At 40.1% G+C, this 17,082-nt stretch overlaps 1 protein-coding gene and 1 pseudogene across 1 annotated transcript in view; one reads left to right on the top strand and one right to left on the bottom strand.

Annotated features, from left to right (window-relative positions):
• Nucleotides 1-897: 897 nt before the first annotated feature.
• On the bottom strand, nt 898-1,880 carry LOC100663345 (CYFIP-related Rac1 interactor B-like; annotated as a pseudogene).
• Nucleotides 1,881-1,971: 91 nt separating this feature from the next.
• LUZP4 (leucine zipper protein 4) overlaps nt 1,972-17,082 on the top strand; it is a 36,742-nt gene continuing 21,631 nt past the window's right edge. The window contains 2 exon segments of the mRNA XM_064278470.1: nt 1,972-2,128; nt 2,366-2,565. Of these exon segments, the coding sequence (XP_064134540.1) occupies nt 1,972-2,128; nt 2,366-2,565 (357 nt within the window).

A 17,082-nucleotide genomic window follows, 5' to 3' on the forward strand; every position in this document is an offset into this window, starting at 1 on the left:
CTTTGTCAAACATAGTGTCTTTCTCCAGGGACTGGTCCCTCCTGATAACATGTCCCAAGTACGTGAGACGAAGTCTTACCATTCTCCCTTCTAAGGGGCATTCTTTGAAGACAGTTATTATGGTCCCCGAAATTTCTGTTCTCCAAGCTAAACATTCAGCTTCTTCAATGGTGCTTCACATACATGATTTAAATCTCCTCACCAATCTAGTTGCTTTTTCCCTAGTTTCAATCTATTTTGTCAGTTAAAATGTGGTGCCTAGCACTGAAACAACTCAATGTATTTTCTCCCTTATACTGGATATTTTTACTGATGCCAATAGGAATAGGGTTCCTAGCTGACTGTAACATCCTTCTAGTTCTTTAATCAAAGAAAAAAATTATTGAGAACCTAGCGGGTAGTTCAAGGAATAGCCAGGAAGCCTAGAAAACCAGGCTCAGGAAAATGGGTAGGAGCCAAGAGAGGAGAGAAATTCAGAATTGCAGATAAAATCACACCTTAAAACCAATCTGATGAGACCACCACTGCCAAACACGAGACACTGTCATTTGCACTACTATCAGATCTTTGGCTGTTGCAGTTGCTGCTGTTGTGGCCAGAAAGAATTCTACACTGCCCCTCCTTCTTTGTTTTGCTAACACCAGATTTCCATGTAAGGCATGTCTGATTGGCTAAGTCTAAGTCACATTTTTTTTTGTTTTTTTAGAAAAATGAAAGCTGATTTTTATTTTATCATCAACGACCATTCTTTAAACATGAACATGCATGGGTAATATTCTTCACACAGTTTTAAACATTAGTTAATAAAGTTTAAACACGTGACATACATTCTTACCAAAAAAAAAAGTCAAAATGCAAACTTAAAACTTTAAACAAAAGGGTTAACTAATTAAAAAAAAAGTTTGTGTTGTACAACACAGTTAATTTAAACATTTTCATTTTGGCTGAACATGAAAAAAGCAGCAGTAGAAAATAAAGTCATTGAAGGTTTTTAAATAGCAGAATAGGCAGTTTTGCCATGCAGGAGAAGCAATATTAAATATTAGGTCTTTTTTTCATCCACATTTAAAAACATTTAGTTCAAGTCACAGAAGCTTTCTTAGTAGAGATTCCAATGCAATGCATAATTAGCTGCCTTAAATGACCTGTTTGAAAGGACACTATTCCTTCAGAGTACAACTTTACTGATTTTGGTACAGAAAAGAAGTCTTAAAAACAAAAACACAATTAAAAAAGAGGGAAGAGGAACAGGGGAAAGAAATAAAAAGCACGAATAAATGAGAGAGTAATTGTACTCACTAAAAACCTGTGCATTCTCCAGGTGCTTATTCCAGAACTGTTATTGCAGCATGGATTTCATTTGCTTGGAGGTAGTCTCATCATTCAAATGTGTTGTTGTGTACTTGAGAGCATTTAGAAGACTTTCTACACTATTTGGAGGTTGGTCCTTAAGAACTTTGACACAACCTTTCAAAGCAATTTTTTTAAGTTTTGGCAAATGCTCCCCCTGGATGTACATGGTCATAGAATATTATGATGCCCACAATTACCCTCAAGCTGAACGACACTGTCTCTTCATTTGTAAATCTGCTTCTATATGCCGGTGTTTCAAGCATGACTCTGCACACATGAGCCATGGTGCTTAAACAATCTGTGGTATTTTCTATTGGTATTTCTAATGGTAAATTTTTACTCCCTGAGACAAATTTTGGCATCACTTAAGGTTTTCGGCATTGGGGTTGCTTCAGCATAAAACAAAGACATTCTATTTGCCAATCAATTTTTACTTCATTTTCTCCTTCTGCTGGAACATTGTTAATCCTCATACCACCCAATGTTCTATAATAGCTGAAATCATTCTGTATGGCAGGATTTTTCATCTGAGTTCGTCAAACTGGAGTGTGAAATGGAGAATTTCTCCAAACTGTTTGCCATGAGCCCGCTCTTGCTCCAGGTGCTGGGTGGGAGAATATGGGGTGCTTGTCAAGGCTCCCAGAAGACCTTGTAGTGCAGCTTCTAACCGCTGAGAAAATTCATACAATTCCTTTAATTTGCCTACTAGTGGAACAGCTGCACCCCAGGCCTTCTCTTGCGACTTCTCATCTGCTGGATGCTGGATTGCCATCTGGTATTTCATGGCTAGCGCCTCTATATGATTGCAAGTCCTGCAAGATCCTTTCTGCATCTTTTAATACTACATTCACCTGATTATAACTTTCCCTCTCAGATTCTGAAGGCTGGGCATCTTCAGGCAGTGCTGGTTATTCTGTCTTTGTGCCAGCGCCTCTATATGATTGCAAGTCCTCCAAGATCCTTTCTGCATCTTTTAATACTACATTCACCTGATTATAACTTTCCCTCTCAGATTCTGAAGGCTGGGCATCTTCAGCCAGTGCTGGTTATTCTGTCTTTGTCCCTCTATCTTGCCCTCTTTTGGCCGGGCTCTACCGCCCTCCACGAGCAGCCATGGCGGCTCCTCAGCGGCCCGCTAGGGGGAGACCCCGGCCCGGAGCGGGGAGAGGCGGCGGCGGCGGGACCCGAAGCCCCTCCGCACTTGCCCCTGCGGTGAAGCCGCGATGAGCCAGGCAGAGGCGGCAACTGCTGCTCAAGGTCACATGTTTTTGCTCTAGTTTCGCAGGACTTAACTAGGTCTGTAATGGAAGACAAAAAGGAGCCCTGGTGGCGCAGTGTTTAGGCTTGAACCCACCAGCCGCTCTGCGGAAGAAAGACGTGGCAGTCAGCTTCCCTAAAGATTTACAGCCTTGGAGTCCCAATGGGGCAGTTCTACTCTGTCCCATAGGGTCGCTATGAGTTGGAATCTTCTCCACGGCAACAGGCCCTGCCTCCTAATAAGACTGTAATGGGGGGATTTCCACAAATAGGAAGGGACGTTATTTGATGAGCAGCCAAAGTAAAGACAAATGTCCATTCCAAAAACTAAAATGTTATTTTTTTTAACAACCACATCCCACTGTTGACTCCTATGAATAACCAGCCATCAAAATCACCTATTTTTTCTTCACATGCACTATGCTTAAGCCAGGTTGTCCATGTAGTTGTTACTTCTTGAGACATTTGTGGAACCCACAACCTCCTCTTCTGCAAACTTCCCTTTACACACACACACACACACACACACACACACACACACGCACACACACAGAAATGGGCCCCTGAAGCAATGTTTTTATGTACGATGCTAGCCACATTGGATTGGCCAAAAAGTAGACATCCCAATCTCGGCGGGGATAATCAGATTCTGGACCACTCAGTTGTCAGTGTTTGAACAAAGATTATATAAGGTTGGGGAGGAATGGCCATCCTAAGGCTCTCTACCCAAACAGACAAAGAGAGCTAGTCTTTAGAAACAGAGAGGAGAAAAAAAAAGAGAGAGAGAAAGAAACGCTGCTACCCACCGCCCCATGGATTCTGACTCATAGCAACCCTAAAGGACAGAGTAGAACTGCCCCGTAGGGTTTCCAAGGTTGTAAATCTTTATGGAAACAGGCTGCCACATCTTTTTCCCAAGGAGCAGCTGGTGGGTTCCAACCTCCGACCTTTCGGTTAGCGGTCAAGCACTTAACCACTGTGCTACCATGCTTCCTAGAATACACACAGAGAGAAAACGTTAAGTGTTTAGCCCCGATGGCTTTCCATTCATTCCTTCATTCAGAAAATATATATCAAGCACCCATTATGTGCAGGGGCCCTGGTGGCGCAGTGGTTAAGAGCTTGGCTGCTAGCCAAAAGGTTAGCAGTTCAAATCCAGCAGCAGCTCCTTGGAAACCCTATAGGGCAGTTCTACCCTGCCCTATAGGATTGCTATGAGTCGGAATCTACTTGATGGCAATGTTTTTTTTTTAATGTGTCAGGCACTGTTATAGATGCTGGAAATATATCAGTGAACAAACCAGCACCTACACAGCATCTAAATTAATATTTTGCATGTATTTATCATCTTCATCAGACTGTATGTGCCCTGAAAGATTTATTATTCTTTATGTTCCTAGTACTAATTACTTTAATACAAAGAATATTTAAATAATTTACGTTTTAAAAATCTCTTCAGACATTTATGTTGTGATTTCTGTAACAACTTGAACAAGTTTTGAGGCTTGAAAGTTTATTAATTTATTTTTATTTCCTCTGAAGAACCAGTGGCAACCATGAGATTCCTCTAACATTTTAAAATAGCACATATTGAGCAGTATTGAGGTGATAACAGAAACAAGTACATTTTTCTTAAGAAATGTCATGGGCACACCTTTAAAGAGATCATCGAAAAACAGGCAGCATGCCAAGCTTATGAATGGACCCTAACTGTTAGATTTGTGGTAGCTGTTGGAATTTGAGAGAAGCAGTCCATCAAGTCAAGAGCATAGGTTTTATGCCCTGCAAGTGGCAAAAGCAAAGAGAAAAAAATGGATCCTCCTAAAAAATATAAAAGTCAAGGGTCAACAACTATGTTGACATTTTCACTCATGGTACAAAACCAGTGGTATGTAAAACTGCAGAGCCCTGGCATGCCTCAAGGCAGTGCCACCTAACTGTACTAGGAGTGGTTGTATTTTTTCTTTGAGAATACACACAGCAAAACATACACCAATTCAACAGTTTTTACATGCACGATTCAGTGACATTGATTACATTCTTCAAGTTGTGCAAACATTCTTACCCTCCTTTTTGAGTTGCTCCTCCCCCATTAACGTAAACTCACTGCCCCCTAAATTTCTTATCTAATCTTTCCAGTTGCTGTTGTCGATTTGCTCCCATAGAGATAGATGGAACACAATGCTCAAGGCAGACATTTTTTACTAGTTAAGCTAAACTATTGTTCGGTTTTAAGAAGACTTCAGGCAATATTTTTGGTAGAAGTTGTATTCTTTACTACCATGCACTTCCAGCTAAAAAAGAAAGTCGGTTTCTTTTAATAATATCCTTGATGAAGCAGTGAAAATATTTAAGTCCCCACCCTAGAATACATGGCTATTTAATATTATGTGTGATGAAATGAGAGGAACCCTGGTGGTGCAGGGGTTAAGCCCTCGACTGCTAACTGAAAAGTTGGCAGTTAGAACACACTAGCCGCTCTGTGGGAGAAAGATGTGGCAGTCTGCTCCAGTGAAGATTACAGCCTTGGAAACCCTACGGGGCAGTTCTGTATGTCCTTTAGGGTCCCTGTGAGTTGGAATCAACTCGACGGCAATGGGCTTCATTTTTTGGTGACAAAATGAGAAGCATTTAAAACAATTCTGCTGCATATTGAATGAATTATAATGGTCGTCTTGAGGAAAAGCACTTATGTGACTGACTTATGAGCTGAACTAGCTACTTTTTTCATGGAGCACCTATTTTTACTTGAAAGAATGAAGGACAGAAAAATTATGGTTATTCACACTTGGTTATTGGGCATATATTTAAAAAAAAAAAAGAAGTAAGCCTATCACTTCAAAGAAAACTTCTAACAGTATTTATTGCCAATGATGAAATTTGAGCTTTCAAGTAAAAACTGGAATTTTTGAAAACTTGTATCCACCACTCTAAGACTGATAGCTTCCCAAAACTTGAAGTTTTTTGGTCAAATTGGTGTCGATGTTAACAACTGTGATTTTTGGACATTGTCTGGTGAAACGTGAGCTATTATTTCCAAATGACCAATGCATGATGCTACAAAATTAAAGTACAAGATGGACCAATGGAGAGTACAAAAAGTTCACTGATTCGGTTTTAGATTCCATGTGGTAATCAACCTTTTAGAAACTTCCATTTCCCCTTCTGAGTTTTCGTGTAGTATTGAAGAATAGCCACAATTATCTGAAAAACCCACTGCCATCGAGTCGATTCCGACTTTTTTTCTTGTATCTGAAAAAGCTATTAAAATTCTCCATTTTCCAACTATATATATATATGTGTGTGTGTGTGTGTGTGTGTGCGTGAGGGTGGATTTTCTTCGTATATTTCAACCTAAACAACATATTGCAACCGAGTGAATGCAGAAGCCAATACGGGAATCCAGCTATCTTCTATTGTCAGACATTAAAGGGAATTGCAAAACGTAAAACAATGTGAATCTTCTCACTACTTTTGTTTTGGGAAATATAATTCTCCTAAAACCGCCATTTATATTAACATGTAACAAGTTGTTATTTTAAATGAATTTTTTGGTTAAAAAAAAACTGTGGCCGACTGGCTGGTTGGTACACAGAAGAGTACTTCTAATAAGAAGTGGAGAGGGGTAGTCAAGTTTTTCGTTTTTCTTTTTTCCGGTCAGCCAACTTCCGGTTAGATTGGTGAGGGGTATTTGCCAAGCTCCGCCCCTCAGAACCTTAAGCTTATAGCGAAGGGCGAAGACGCTGATTGGCTGACGAGATTGGTTAGGCCCCTACCGAGAGCGTAGGGGGCGCCACACGCGCCCTAGCTCAGGGTGAGGTGCAGTCAAACTGAGGAGATGGCTTCGCTTTCAACCCTAAAACTTTCTAGCAAGGTGCTGACTGACCCCAAAATGGGGAAAAAGATGGCCTTTCTAGATATGTCTCTAGGTAAGCATATCTCAAATCCCCGGCTCCGCTCGTCTGGGTTCATTGGCCTTGGGTTCATTGGCCTTGAGCGGGAGACCGCGGTGTAAGGCAGGGGCGGGCTGGAAGTGGCACTGCGGGAGACTGGCAGAGAGGCTCCGGCACGGTCCCCAGCCCCCAGCCGCTCCTTTCCGCTCCCATTTTCCCGCGCTTCCAGCTACCTCCCCTTATGTGAGAAACTCTGACTGAAAACTGATGAGAACTGACAGAAATCCTGTGAGGAATAAGGTTTTCGGAGAGTGGCCAGGTGTAGGGAATAAAAAGACGGTTATTTCGATATATTTTACTCTCCTGAAAATTAATACTAAGCTACCCGCCCCCTTAATACACGCGGGGCCCCGCGCTAATCTGTCACACAGGCTTTAGGCAATCCCAAGCGTATGTCAAATGACTAGGCTAGGAATAGAAGGAGCAAGCCTGAGGCTATTTTGCTCGATACTTCAGGGGTCCTCAGAGTGGTAACCCACGAAAAGACTACTGGGAGAAGTGATGGGTGGTTGGTTGGTTGGATGAATGGTTAGATGGTTGGTTGGTTGTTATTTGCTTGAAGCCACCTTTTACCTCAGCTGGAACCGTCTAGTTTCTTACCTCAGATTCTACGTGGAAAGTGGAATTTTAGGGAGAAAAACCCTTTACCAAGGCACCACAAGCAGAAAAACTGATTTTGTGCTAATTTCTCTGCTCCCTCATGCTGCCTTAGAAATGGGATGAGAGCAGGAAAGGGGAAAAATTAGAAGTGACAGAGCAGGGAGGCCTACTTTCAAAATGAGGGGACAGCTAAGCAAGGAGGGTGAATCCTAGAAGCAGGGAGAGAAGAGCAAGCAGAGCAAACCTTAGAAACGGAGGCAAAGAGAAGCAAGGGCTATGAAGTGAAGGAATAGAGCAGGGAGGGAAGATTTCAGAAACGAGGGGAGAGGGCAAACCAGGGAGGAAGTCCTTAGAAATGGAAGAGCATGGAGGGATGACCTTATAAGTGGTAGGGAGAGGGCTGGCCGACTTCAAAAATGAGGCGGCAGCCCCTGGAAAACACTAATCTATATTCTGTCTCTGTGGATTTGCCTATTCTGGACATTTCGCATAAATGGCATCATACAATACCTGGCCTTTTGTGTCTGGCTTTATTCACCTAGCATGTTTTCCAGGTACATCCAGATTGTAGCATATATCACTACTTCATTACTTTTTATGGCTGAATAATATTTCATTGTGTAGATAGACAACATTTTGTTGATTTGTGACTTAGGAAACCCCATGTATTACAGAGTAAAATGATGTCATAGGGTTTTCTTGGTTGTGAACTCTGTGAGAAGCAGATCACTGGGCCTGTTTCTTCCGTGGTGCTGCTCGGTGGGTTCGAACTGCCAACCTTTTGGTTACCAGCCTGGCACAAACCGTTTGCGTGCCTCCTAGGGACCTTTGAATATACTACATTTTAGCTATCCGTTTATCAGTTGATGGACGTTAGGGTTGTTCCCACCATTTGGCTGTTATGAATAATGCTGCTACGAACATTTGTGTACAAGTTTTTGTGAGAACATATGTTTTCATTTCCTACCTAAGAGCAGACACTGGGTCATATAATAACCCTATGTTTAACTGTTGGAGGAACTGCCACGTTCTTTTCCAAAGTGGCAGAAACAGTTTATATTCCCACCAGAAATTTATGAGGGTTCCAATTTCTTCACAACCTCAACAACACTTGGTATATTTTTTGTTTCTCGTTATTATATTTTATTTATTATTAGTATTAATTTTATTAATAATATTGTTATTATCCCAGTGTGTATGAAGTAGTATACCTTTGCGGTTTTGATTTGCGTTTCCCTAATGATAAATGTTGGAGCCCTGGTGGCCCAGTGCTTAAGTGCTATGGCTGCTAACCAAACGATCTGCAGTTTCAATCCACCAGCTGTTCCTTGGAAATCCTATGGGGCAGTTCTACTCTGTCCTATAGGGTCTTTTGCTGGTTTTTATTTTTATTTTTTGGTAATGACAAATGTGGAGCCCTGGTGGCGCAATGGTTAAGAGCTACGCCTGCAAACCAAAAGGTCTGTAGTTCAAATCCACCAGGGGTTCCATGGAAACCCTATGGGGCAGTTCTACTCTGTCCTATAGGGTCACTCTGAGCTGAATTTGATGGCAACGAGTTTTTGTTTGTTTTTCTTAATGACAAATGTGCTTGTTGCCATTTGTATATCTTACTTGGAAGAATGCCTATGCAAGTCCGTTGCCTGTTCTTTAATTGGATTATTTGTCTTTTTATTTTTCAATTATAAGTAAATTGGAAACCCTGGTGGCGTAGTGGTTAAGTGCTACGGCTGCTAACCAAAGTGTCGGCAGCTTGAATCCACCAGGCGCTCCTTGGAAACCCTGTGGGGCAGCTCTGCTCTGTCCTAAGGGATCGCTATCGGTCGGAATCGACTCGATGGCAATGGGTTTGGGTTTTTTTTTTTTTTAGATACTAGATCCTTATCAGGTATATGATTTTCAAATCTTTTTCTCCTATTTCTGGGTTGTCTTTTTTTTTTTTTCTTGATAGTGTCCTTTGTGTTTTTTTCTTTGCTTGTGCTTTTGGTATCATATCTAAGAAGCTGTTGTTACCTAATCCAAAATTATGAAGATATGCGCCTCTGTTTACTTCTAAGAGTTTCCTCGTTTAAACTCTTACATTTATGTCTTTGGTTAATTCTGAGTTAATATTTGTATATGATGTGTAAAGTAGGGATCAAATTCATTCTTTTGCATGTGGATATATACAGTTGTCCAGCACCATTTGTTGAAAAGAATATTCTTTCCGCATACATGGTCTTGATGGAATTGCTTTCTTAATTTTGTTTTTGGATTGTTCATTCCTAATGTATAAAATAGAATCGATTTTTGTATATTGATCTCATATCCTGAAACTTTACTGAACTTTGCTATTAGCTCTAATTTTCTTTGTGTGGATTCTTGTTCTTCTTGTGAGGTGCCATCCAGTCAGTTCTGACTCATAGCGACCCTATAGGACAGCCCTTTTGTGACTGACTTATTTCACTCAGCATAATGTCCTCCACAGCAGTTTGAATCCGCCAGGTGCTCCTTGGAAACTCTATGGGGCAGTTCTACTCTGTCCTATAGGGTCGCTATGAGTCGGAATCGACTCGATGGCAGAGGGTTTTAAAAATTTTTTTTTAATGTCCTCCAGATTCTTCTATGTTATGTTTCTTGAACTCGTCAATATTCTTTATCATTGCATAGTATTCCATTGTATATGTACCACATTTTGCCTCACTTGCCTCACCCCAGTCCCTTTCCAGTCACTGGGATACTGAAAGGGAAAAAACTGAAACTAAGGGAAATTTATAGCACTGAGGTGAAACCTCATGCTTCCTGAACTTTTCTTTGTGTTGATTTCACTTGCTGGTGTTTTAGCAGTTGCTTATAGAGGCAGAAGGTATAAACTGATAGTCAAAGCAGTAGAATTTTCTCAAAATTCAGAGAAATAGGGACCGCAGTTGCAATGTGGCCTGTTGCCAAAAGCTTAGTGATTGTGTGACCTTGTGCCAGTTGCTTAGTTGCTTTGTCTCTTGGAGCCTCAGTTTCCTCATCCGAATAATATCTACATCATAGGGTTGTTGAAGATTAAATGAGATAATACGTGCAGTGTACACAATGTACGGTGCCTGACATGTGGAAGAAATTGAGTAAATGTTTGTTACATGTGCTTTAAGTGGGCCTAAAGCCTAACTTTCAAGTAAGCTAGCAATTTGGCAAGTTGGAGTAGTTACCTCTTTGCTGTCTGGATTTGGATACCAGACTTTAGAGATGTGATAGATTTGAAGAGATGAAAAACTATCCAGGTGAAAGATGGGGTTTGTGCAGCAGGTAATGCCAGACTCTGGGAGAATGAGGAAGGTGGCTGTTGGGTGGAACTTGGAAAATAGCAGATTCAAGGGACTTATGAGGTGCTCGCATTTAAGTGGAGTCCCTGGGTGGTGCAAATGGTTAATGTGCTCGGCTGCTAACCAAAAGGTTAGACGTTTGAGTCAACCCAGCGGTGCTTCAGAAGAAAGGCCTGGTGATCTACTTCCAAAAAATCAGCCACTGAAAATCCCATGCAACACAGTTCTACTCTGACACATACGGGGTCGCCTTGAGTCAAAATTAACTTGATGACAATTGATTTTCTGGATATTTAAGTAGATGATTACAGTTAGAAGGATTTCAGAAAATCTGGTTTGAGAAAAATTCGTTCAAATCATAGTTGAAAGGCTAGGGAATAATGTTTAATTGAATCCAGTAGGTTAGTTGGAGTTTGAGAATGTGAGTAAAACCTCATAATCAGGGGTTTGTAAAAAATATTAAGAGATCACTGTTTGATTCGTTTAAACTTGGTTCTCTATATTTATACCATCTGAGACAGATGAGAATCCAGGTTTTGGTCCTGTGAGGGGGAACAAGCAAAACTTCTGACTAGTCATTACCAAACCAGAAACAAAACCTGTTGCTGTTGAGTCGATTTCGACTCCTAGCGACCCTATAGGACAGTAGAACTGCCCCAGAGGGTTTCCAAGGAAGTTGTTTTATCTAATCTAGATCCTTTGCATTTCATTGTGAATTTGAGAGTTATTTTGTTGATTTCTATAAAAATGCCTGCTGTGGTTTTGATTGGATTTGGATTGAATCTATGGAGCAACTTAGGGAGACCTGATATCATAACAATAGTGAGTCTTTCAAACCGTGAAGCTGATATATCTCTCCATTTATTTAAATTCTCTCCGCAACATTTTATAGTTTTCAGTGTACAGGTAGTCTTTCACATCCAAGGAAGCAGATTGCCAGGCCTTTCTTCTGTGGTACCACACTGGGTATGTTTGAACCACCAATCTTTAGGTTAATAATAGAGCACAAACAGTGTGTGCCACCTAGAGACCTTCCTGTCCCTAGTAAACATACCATAATGCCTTTTGGGTGTGTTTATCTGTCCCTAGTAAAAATACCCATAAGGCATTATGGTCCTTTATTAAGAGTCAAAAATAAGACCAAAATTGGAACTGCCAACAGCAAGAACTTAATGGGAACTCTGTTTCCTTGCTGAGTACTTCTATTTACTGGAGCCCAAGACAAAAATAGTTAGAAAGGGATCCTTTCTGCCTACTGGATGCATTGTATTATGGATCCACAAATATTTATGAGTATCCACTGTGTACGAAGGCACTGTGCTAGGCTCTTAGTACACTGATGAGTAAAGAGTGGCCCCTTCTCAAGTAGCTCATATGTTCTGAAGCCTCTGTTGTAGGTTGGTTCTGACGTAAGTCAAATACTTCATTTTTTTTTTTTTTTTAGTTTTCAATATTATTGCCTTTTATTATCAGTATCTTTATAAATCCCATCTTTATTTGTCTTTGGGGGTTGGAAACATTTTTTAATACAACGTACATAAATAAAAAATAAACAAATCATAAAAATTTACTCCAATGATGAAGAAGAGTTGTATGACTGGCATTTTGTCAGTTTTGGTAATAACTCCACTTGTGGAAGGTTCTGGATCATCTGGATTACCCCTGGGAATGGGGATGGTGGTTCTACTCATAAAATTAGTGAGAATTGTTTGTATGGTCCTTTTCCTTTTTTCTTCATATATTTCATGGTAAAATCTCGCAGCTGCCCAAATCTGCCTATCGACTTTAACAAAGCGATCAACATTTTGGTCTATGTTTTCAAGCAACTGGAGCCCCTAAGTTAGTTTAGAAAAAACTCCAGCCAATTCTTTCACTGGAAAAAAATTTGACAACTTCTTTTCTTCCTCTTCCTCACTCTTTCTTTCTTCTTCAGCATTACTTTCCTCTTCAAAATCCTTTAAGCCCTGATCTGTGAATCCATTTCTTTGTGATCTATGAGCTGTTGTTCCACATCAGCAATATCAAGTTCTAAATTCAGTGTTTTTGCCATAAGGATGATTTTCTGCCGACCTTTTCTGTCATATTATCCTGATCGGATGCTTGGAGTGTGTTCATATAGCTCAGCAATTTTTTCCATACCCTCTGCATACATTTTCCTGTAACTTCCTCCCAGGAAGATGCTATGTTTCAGGTACACTAACGATCGTAAGCGCAGTTCCTCCTAACTCGAATACGTTGTAAGTCAAGAACTTCCTGTAATCTAGCTGGAGAGGCAGCTAAGTAAATACATGTTGTTTTAAGAGTTCTGGAAGTATGTATAGTCAAAGACTTTTAGAAATTGAGAAGAGCCTGTCACAGTTTCTGAGGTTTCTAGTATTTTAAACATTAAAAAAATGCCAAAACAGTGTTTTTAAAAAATTGTTGGGTATTTTAAATGTTTATAAATAATAAAATAGTTCTTTTAACCCATTGTAAAATAAAATGCAAGAGAATTATGCTTTTCACAAGACAATTAATTACATGATTTATATAAAAATTTGACTATTCGTAAAGCACCTCAAGCAGTGTGATCTGTAAACTGTATGAAGAATGCTGTCTTTCTTCAATCCTGACAGAATATGTCTGAGACTAAGTATATCATACTTAGGTCAGGAGTTGAAGTTTTTGGCTCTTTGGTGAGGCTTGACCAAATGGTTTTCCTTGAGAGATAGGCTAAGTGTTGTGTAGGTGGAGTTATTGGAGAATATCATTACAGAGAGTAGCATGAACAAAACTCTGTAACTGTAATGATATATCCTGAGAACAAAGGCAAAGGATGTGAGAATCTGGAAAAAAGTTGATTGCTGTGTTAAGAACACCTTCTTGCTATCATAACCTCATAGATTATGTTGGAAATTTCCTTAGACATTTTACCTTGGTTCAAAGCACTTGCTTTCTCTGGAGAGGTTGATCAGCAATTGGATTTCATCTCTAAATCACAGATGACAAGGTCTATGTTTTCTAGTACTGTATATATCATATCTATATTCCATTACATTTTACATGCATAGTCCATTGTTACACAACAAATTAAATGATGGTCTGTGGAATTACAAAGACCATAGGTTAAAATTATGTATTAATCCCCCCCCCCCAAAAAAACCCATTGCCATCAAGTGGATTATTTCACTTAAAAAAACAAAACCTGCAACATATTTCAAGGGGGTAGATAATTAGGAAACTTTTTAAAAAGTAGGGCTTTTTTTTTTTTTTCCTTTTTGTTGTTTGTTTTTGTTTAGGCAATCTTTTAAATTTTATTTTTGGCAAAAATATACACAGCAGAACATACATCTATTCAACAATTTCTACATGTACAGGTCAGTGACATTGGTTACATTCTTCACATTGTATAACCAGTCTCACTGACTCAACCCAAATTATTACACCACCATTGCCTTAGATTTACTATCCTCTAAACTTCTCATTGGGAAACCCTGGTGGTGTAGTGGTTAAGTACTACAGCTTCTAACCAAGAGGTCGGCAGTTCGAATCCACCAGGCACTCCTTGTAAACTCTATGGGGCAGTTCTACTCTGTCCTATAGGGTCGCTATGAGTCAGAAATCGACTCAACAGCAGCGGGTTTGGTTTTTGGTCTTGGTTTAGACTTCTCATCAGAGCCCTGGTGGCGAAGTGGTTAAAGAGCTTGTCTGCCAACCAAAAGGTCAGCAGTTTGAATCCACCGATCATTCTTTGGAGACCGTATGAGGCAATTAGACTCTGTCCTATAGGGTAGTCATGAGTCGGAATCGACTCAACAGCAGTGGATTTGGTTTTTGGCTTTTTAAACTTCTCATCTATATTCTTGGGTTACTGTTGTCAAATTGGTCTCATATTAAAAGTAAGTTTTTAAATAAGTTTGTAAATAGATCAGTGGAACAGAGTAGAGTGTTTGTAAATAACCTGTTGCTGTTGAGTCAATTTTGACTCATAGCAACCCTGTAGGACACAGGAAAACTGCTCCATAGGGTTCCTAAGTCTGTAAATCTTTACAGAAGCAGATTGCTAAATATTTCTTTTGTGGAGTGGCTGCTGGGTTTGAATTGCCGACCTTTCGGTTAGCAGCTGAGTGCTTTAACCACTGTGCCACCAAGGCTCCTGAGTCCATAAATTAAAAAAAAATAATATACCCATTGCCGTCAAGTCAATTCCGACCTTACAGTATAGAGTAGAGCTGCCCCATAGGGTTTCCAAGGAGCAGCTGATGAATTCAAACTGCCGACCCTTTTGGTTAGCAGCCGAGCTCTTAACTGCGCCACCAGCGCTCTGAGTCCATAAATAAACCTGTTGCTGTTGAGTTGACTGCAACTCATAGTGACCCTATAGGACAGAGTAGAACTGCCCCATAGGGTTTCCAAGGAGCAGCTGGTGGATTCAAACTGCCGACCTTTTGGTTAACAGCTGTAGTTCTTAACTGCTATAGAATGAGGGCCCCCAGTCTGTAAACAGACCCACACAAATATGGTCAACTGATCTTTGAAAAAGGAGCAAAGGCAATTCAATGGAGAAAATACAGTCTTTTCAACAGATGGTGCTAGGACAACTGGGCATCCACATGCAAAAAAATAAATCTAGACACAAAGCTGACATCTTTCACAGAAAAAAATTACTCAAAAGGGATCATGGACTTAAATGTAAGATGCAAAACTGTACACCTTCTAGAAGATAACATAAGCAAAAATCTAGTGACTTTGAGTTTGATGATGGCTTTTCAGATACAACACCATCCACAATCCGTAAGAAAAAAATCAGTAAGTTAGCATTCATTAAAATTAAAACTTTTGCTCTGCAAAAGAGACTGTTAAGAGAATGAAAAGACAAGTCACAGAGTGGGAGAAAATATTTGCAAAACACATCTGATAAAGGACTTACAGCCAAGATATAAAAAGAACTCTTAAAACTCAACAATAACAAACAACCCAATTACAAAATGGGCAAAAGATCTGAACAGAAACCTCACTGAAAAGGAGACACAGATGACAAATAAACATAAGAAAAAGTGTTCAACGTCATATGCCATTTGCTGTTGTTTTAGTTAATTGCCACCTAGTCAGCTCCGACTCATAACATAGTGAAAGGTTGCCCTGTACCACACTGTCGTCATGATCACTGACATGTTTGAGTCTACTGTAGCTGCTGTGTAGTGTCTTCCAACCTGGAGGGCTCATCTTCCGGCACTGTACGGGGCAATATTGTGTTGTGATCCATAGGGTTTTCATTGGCTAATTTTTTGAGTAGATCACCAAGCCTTACTTCTTAGACTGTCTTAGTCTGGAAACTCCACTGAAACTTGTCCACCCCGCTGATATTTAAAATAGTGGCGGCACTATTTGGTTAGCATCATAGCAAAGTTTCCAGCATCATAGCAACACACAAGACACTACAGGATGATAAACTGACAGATGGGTGGTGGCATATGTCATTAAGGAATTGCAAATCGAAGCAACAATGAGATACCACTACTCACATCATTCACATTTTCTTTGATTGTCTTCATTTTGTGGTCTAGGCACCTTTACAGTTTTTGCTAAAACCAGTTTCCTTTAAAATGTGGGCTTAGTTTAAAAAGACAGTTGATAATAAAATACAAATTGCTAGATAACAGAAAGGATGGTAGTTCCTTTCAAATGTGTAGTGATAATGCAAATTAGCTCTATTATTTTAAAACGTTCAATTTTCTGATTTCATGTGATATCTGTCATATCGCTGAGCACATAGAATGCTCTCAGTAAGTACCTGTTATTGGGTAGATTGGCATGGCACTGTGCTAGAGATTGTATGAGAATCTCCCTCTCCCCACTCCTGGCCATAACCCTCACGATTTGTGCCTTAGTTCCTATCTCTTGCTGTTTACTGAGATACCAGCACTCGAGGAATTTTTTTTTTTTTATCTACCTTATCTGTCTAACCTTTTCCCCCTTAACTCTCTGGCACTAATCTTCCATTCTGGCCAAACTGATCTTTTCCTTGAACATGTTGTTGTTAGGTGCTATCGAGACGATTCCAACTCATAGCAACCCTATGTACAACAGAGGGAAACACTGCCTGGTCCTGTGCCATCCTCATGGTCATTGTTATGCTTGAACTCATTGTTGCAGCCATTTGTTGAGGGTCTCCCTCTTTTTGGCTAACCCTCTGCTTTACCAAGCATGATGTACTTCTCCAAGGACTGGTCCCTCCTAATAACATGTCCAAAGTACATGAGATGAAGCCTTGCCATCCTTCATTCTATGGGGCTTCCTGGCTATACCTCTTCCAAGAGAAATTTGTTTATTCTTCTGGCAGTCCATGGTACAGTAAAACCTGTGAAAGTCAAAACCTGTGTAAGGTGGAAACCTGTCAGAGAAGGAAAACTCAAGTATTTTCCATGAATAGAGAGCAATGGAAAAGTGGTAAGACTGCACCCTGCCAAAGGCGGAAAACTTTCGAGACGTGGAAAAGCAAGGCAGTTTGGCTCTCACAGGTTTCACTGTATATTCAGTACCCTTCACTAACACCATAATTTAAATGCATCAGTTCTTCACTCTTTTTCATTGTCCAGCTTTTGCATGCATATGAGGCAATTGAAAGCACTGAACACAGTATATTA

This window comes from Loxodonta africana, chromosome X (genome assembly GCF_030014295.1).
Source record: "Loxodonta africana isolate mLoxAfr1 chromosome X, mLoxAfr1.hap2, whole genome shotgun sequence".
In the NCBI taxonomy this organism is placed as follows: Eukaryota; Metazoa; Chordata; class Mammalia; order Proboscidea; family Elephantidae; genus Loxodonta; species Loxodonta africana.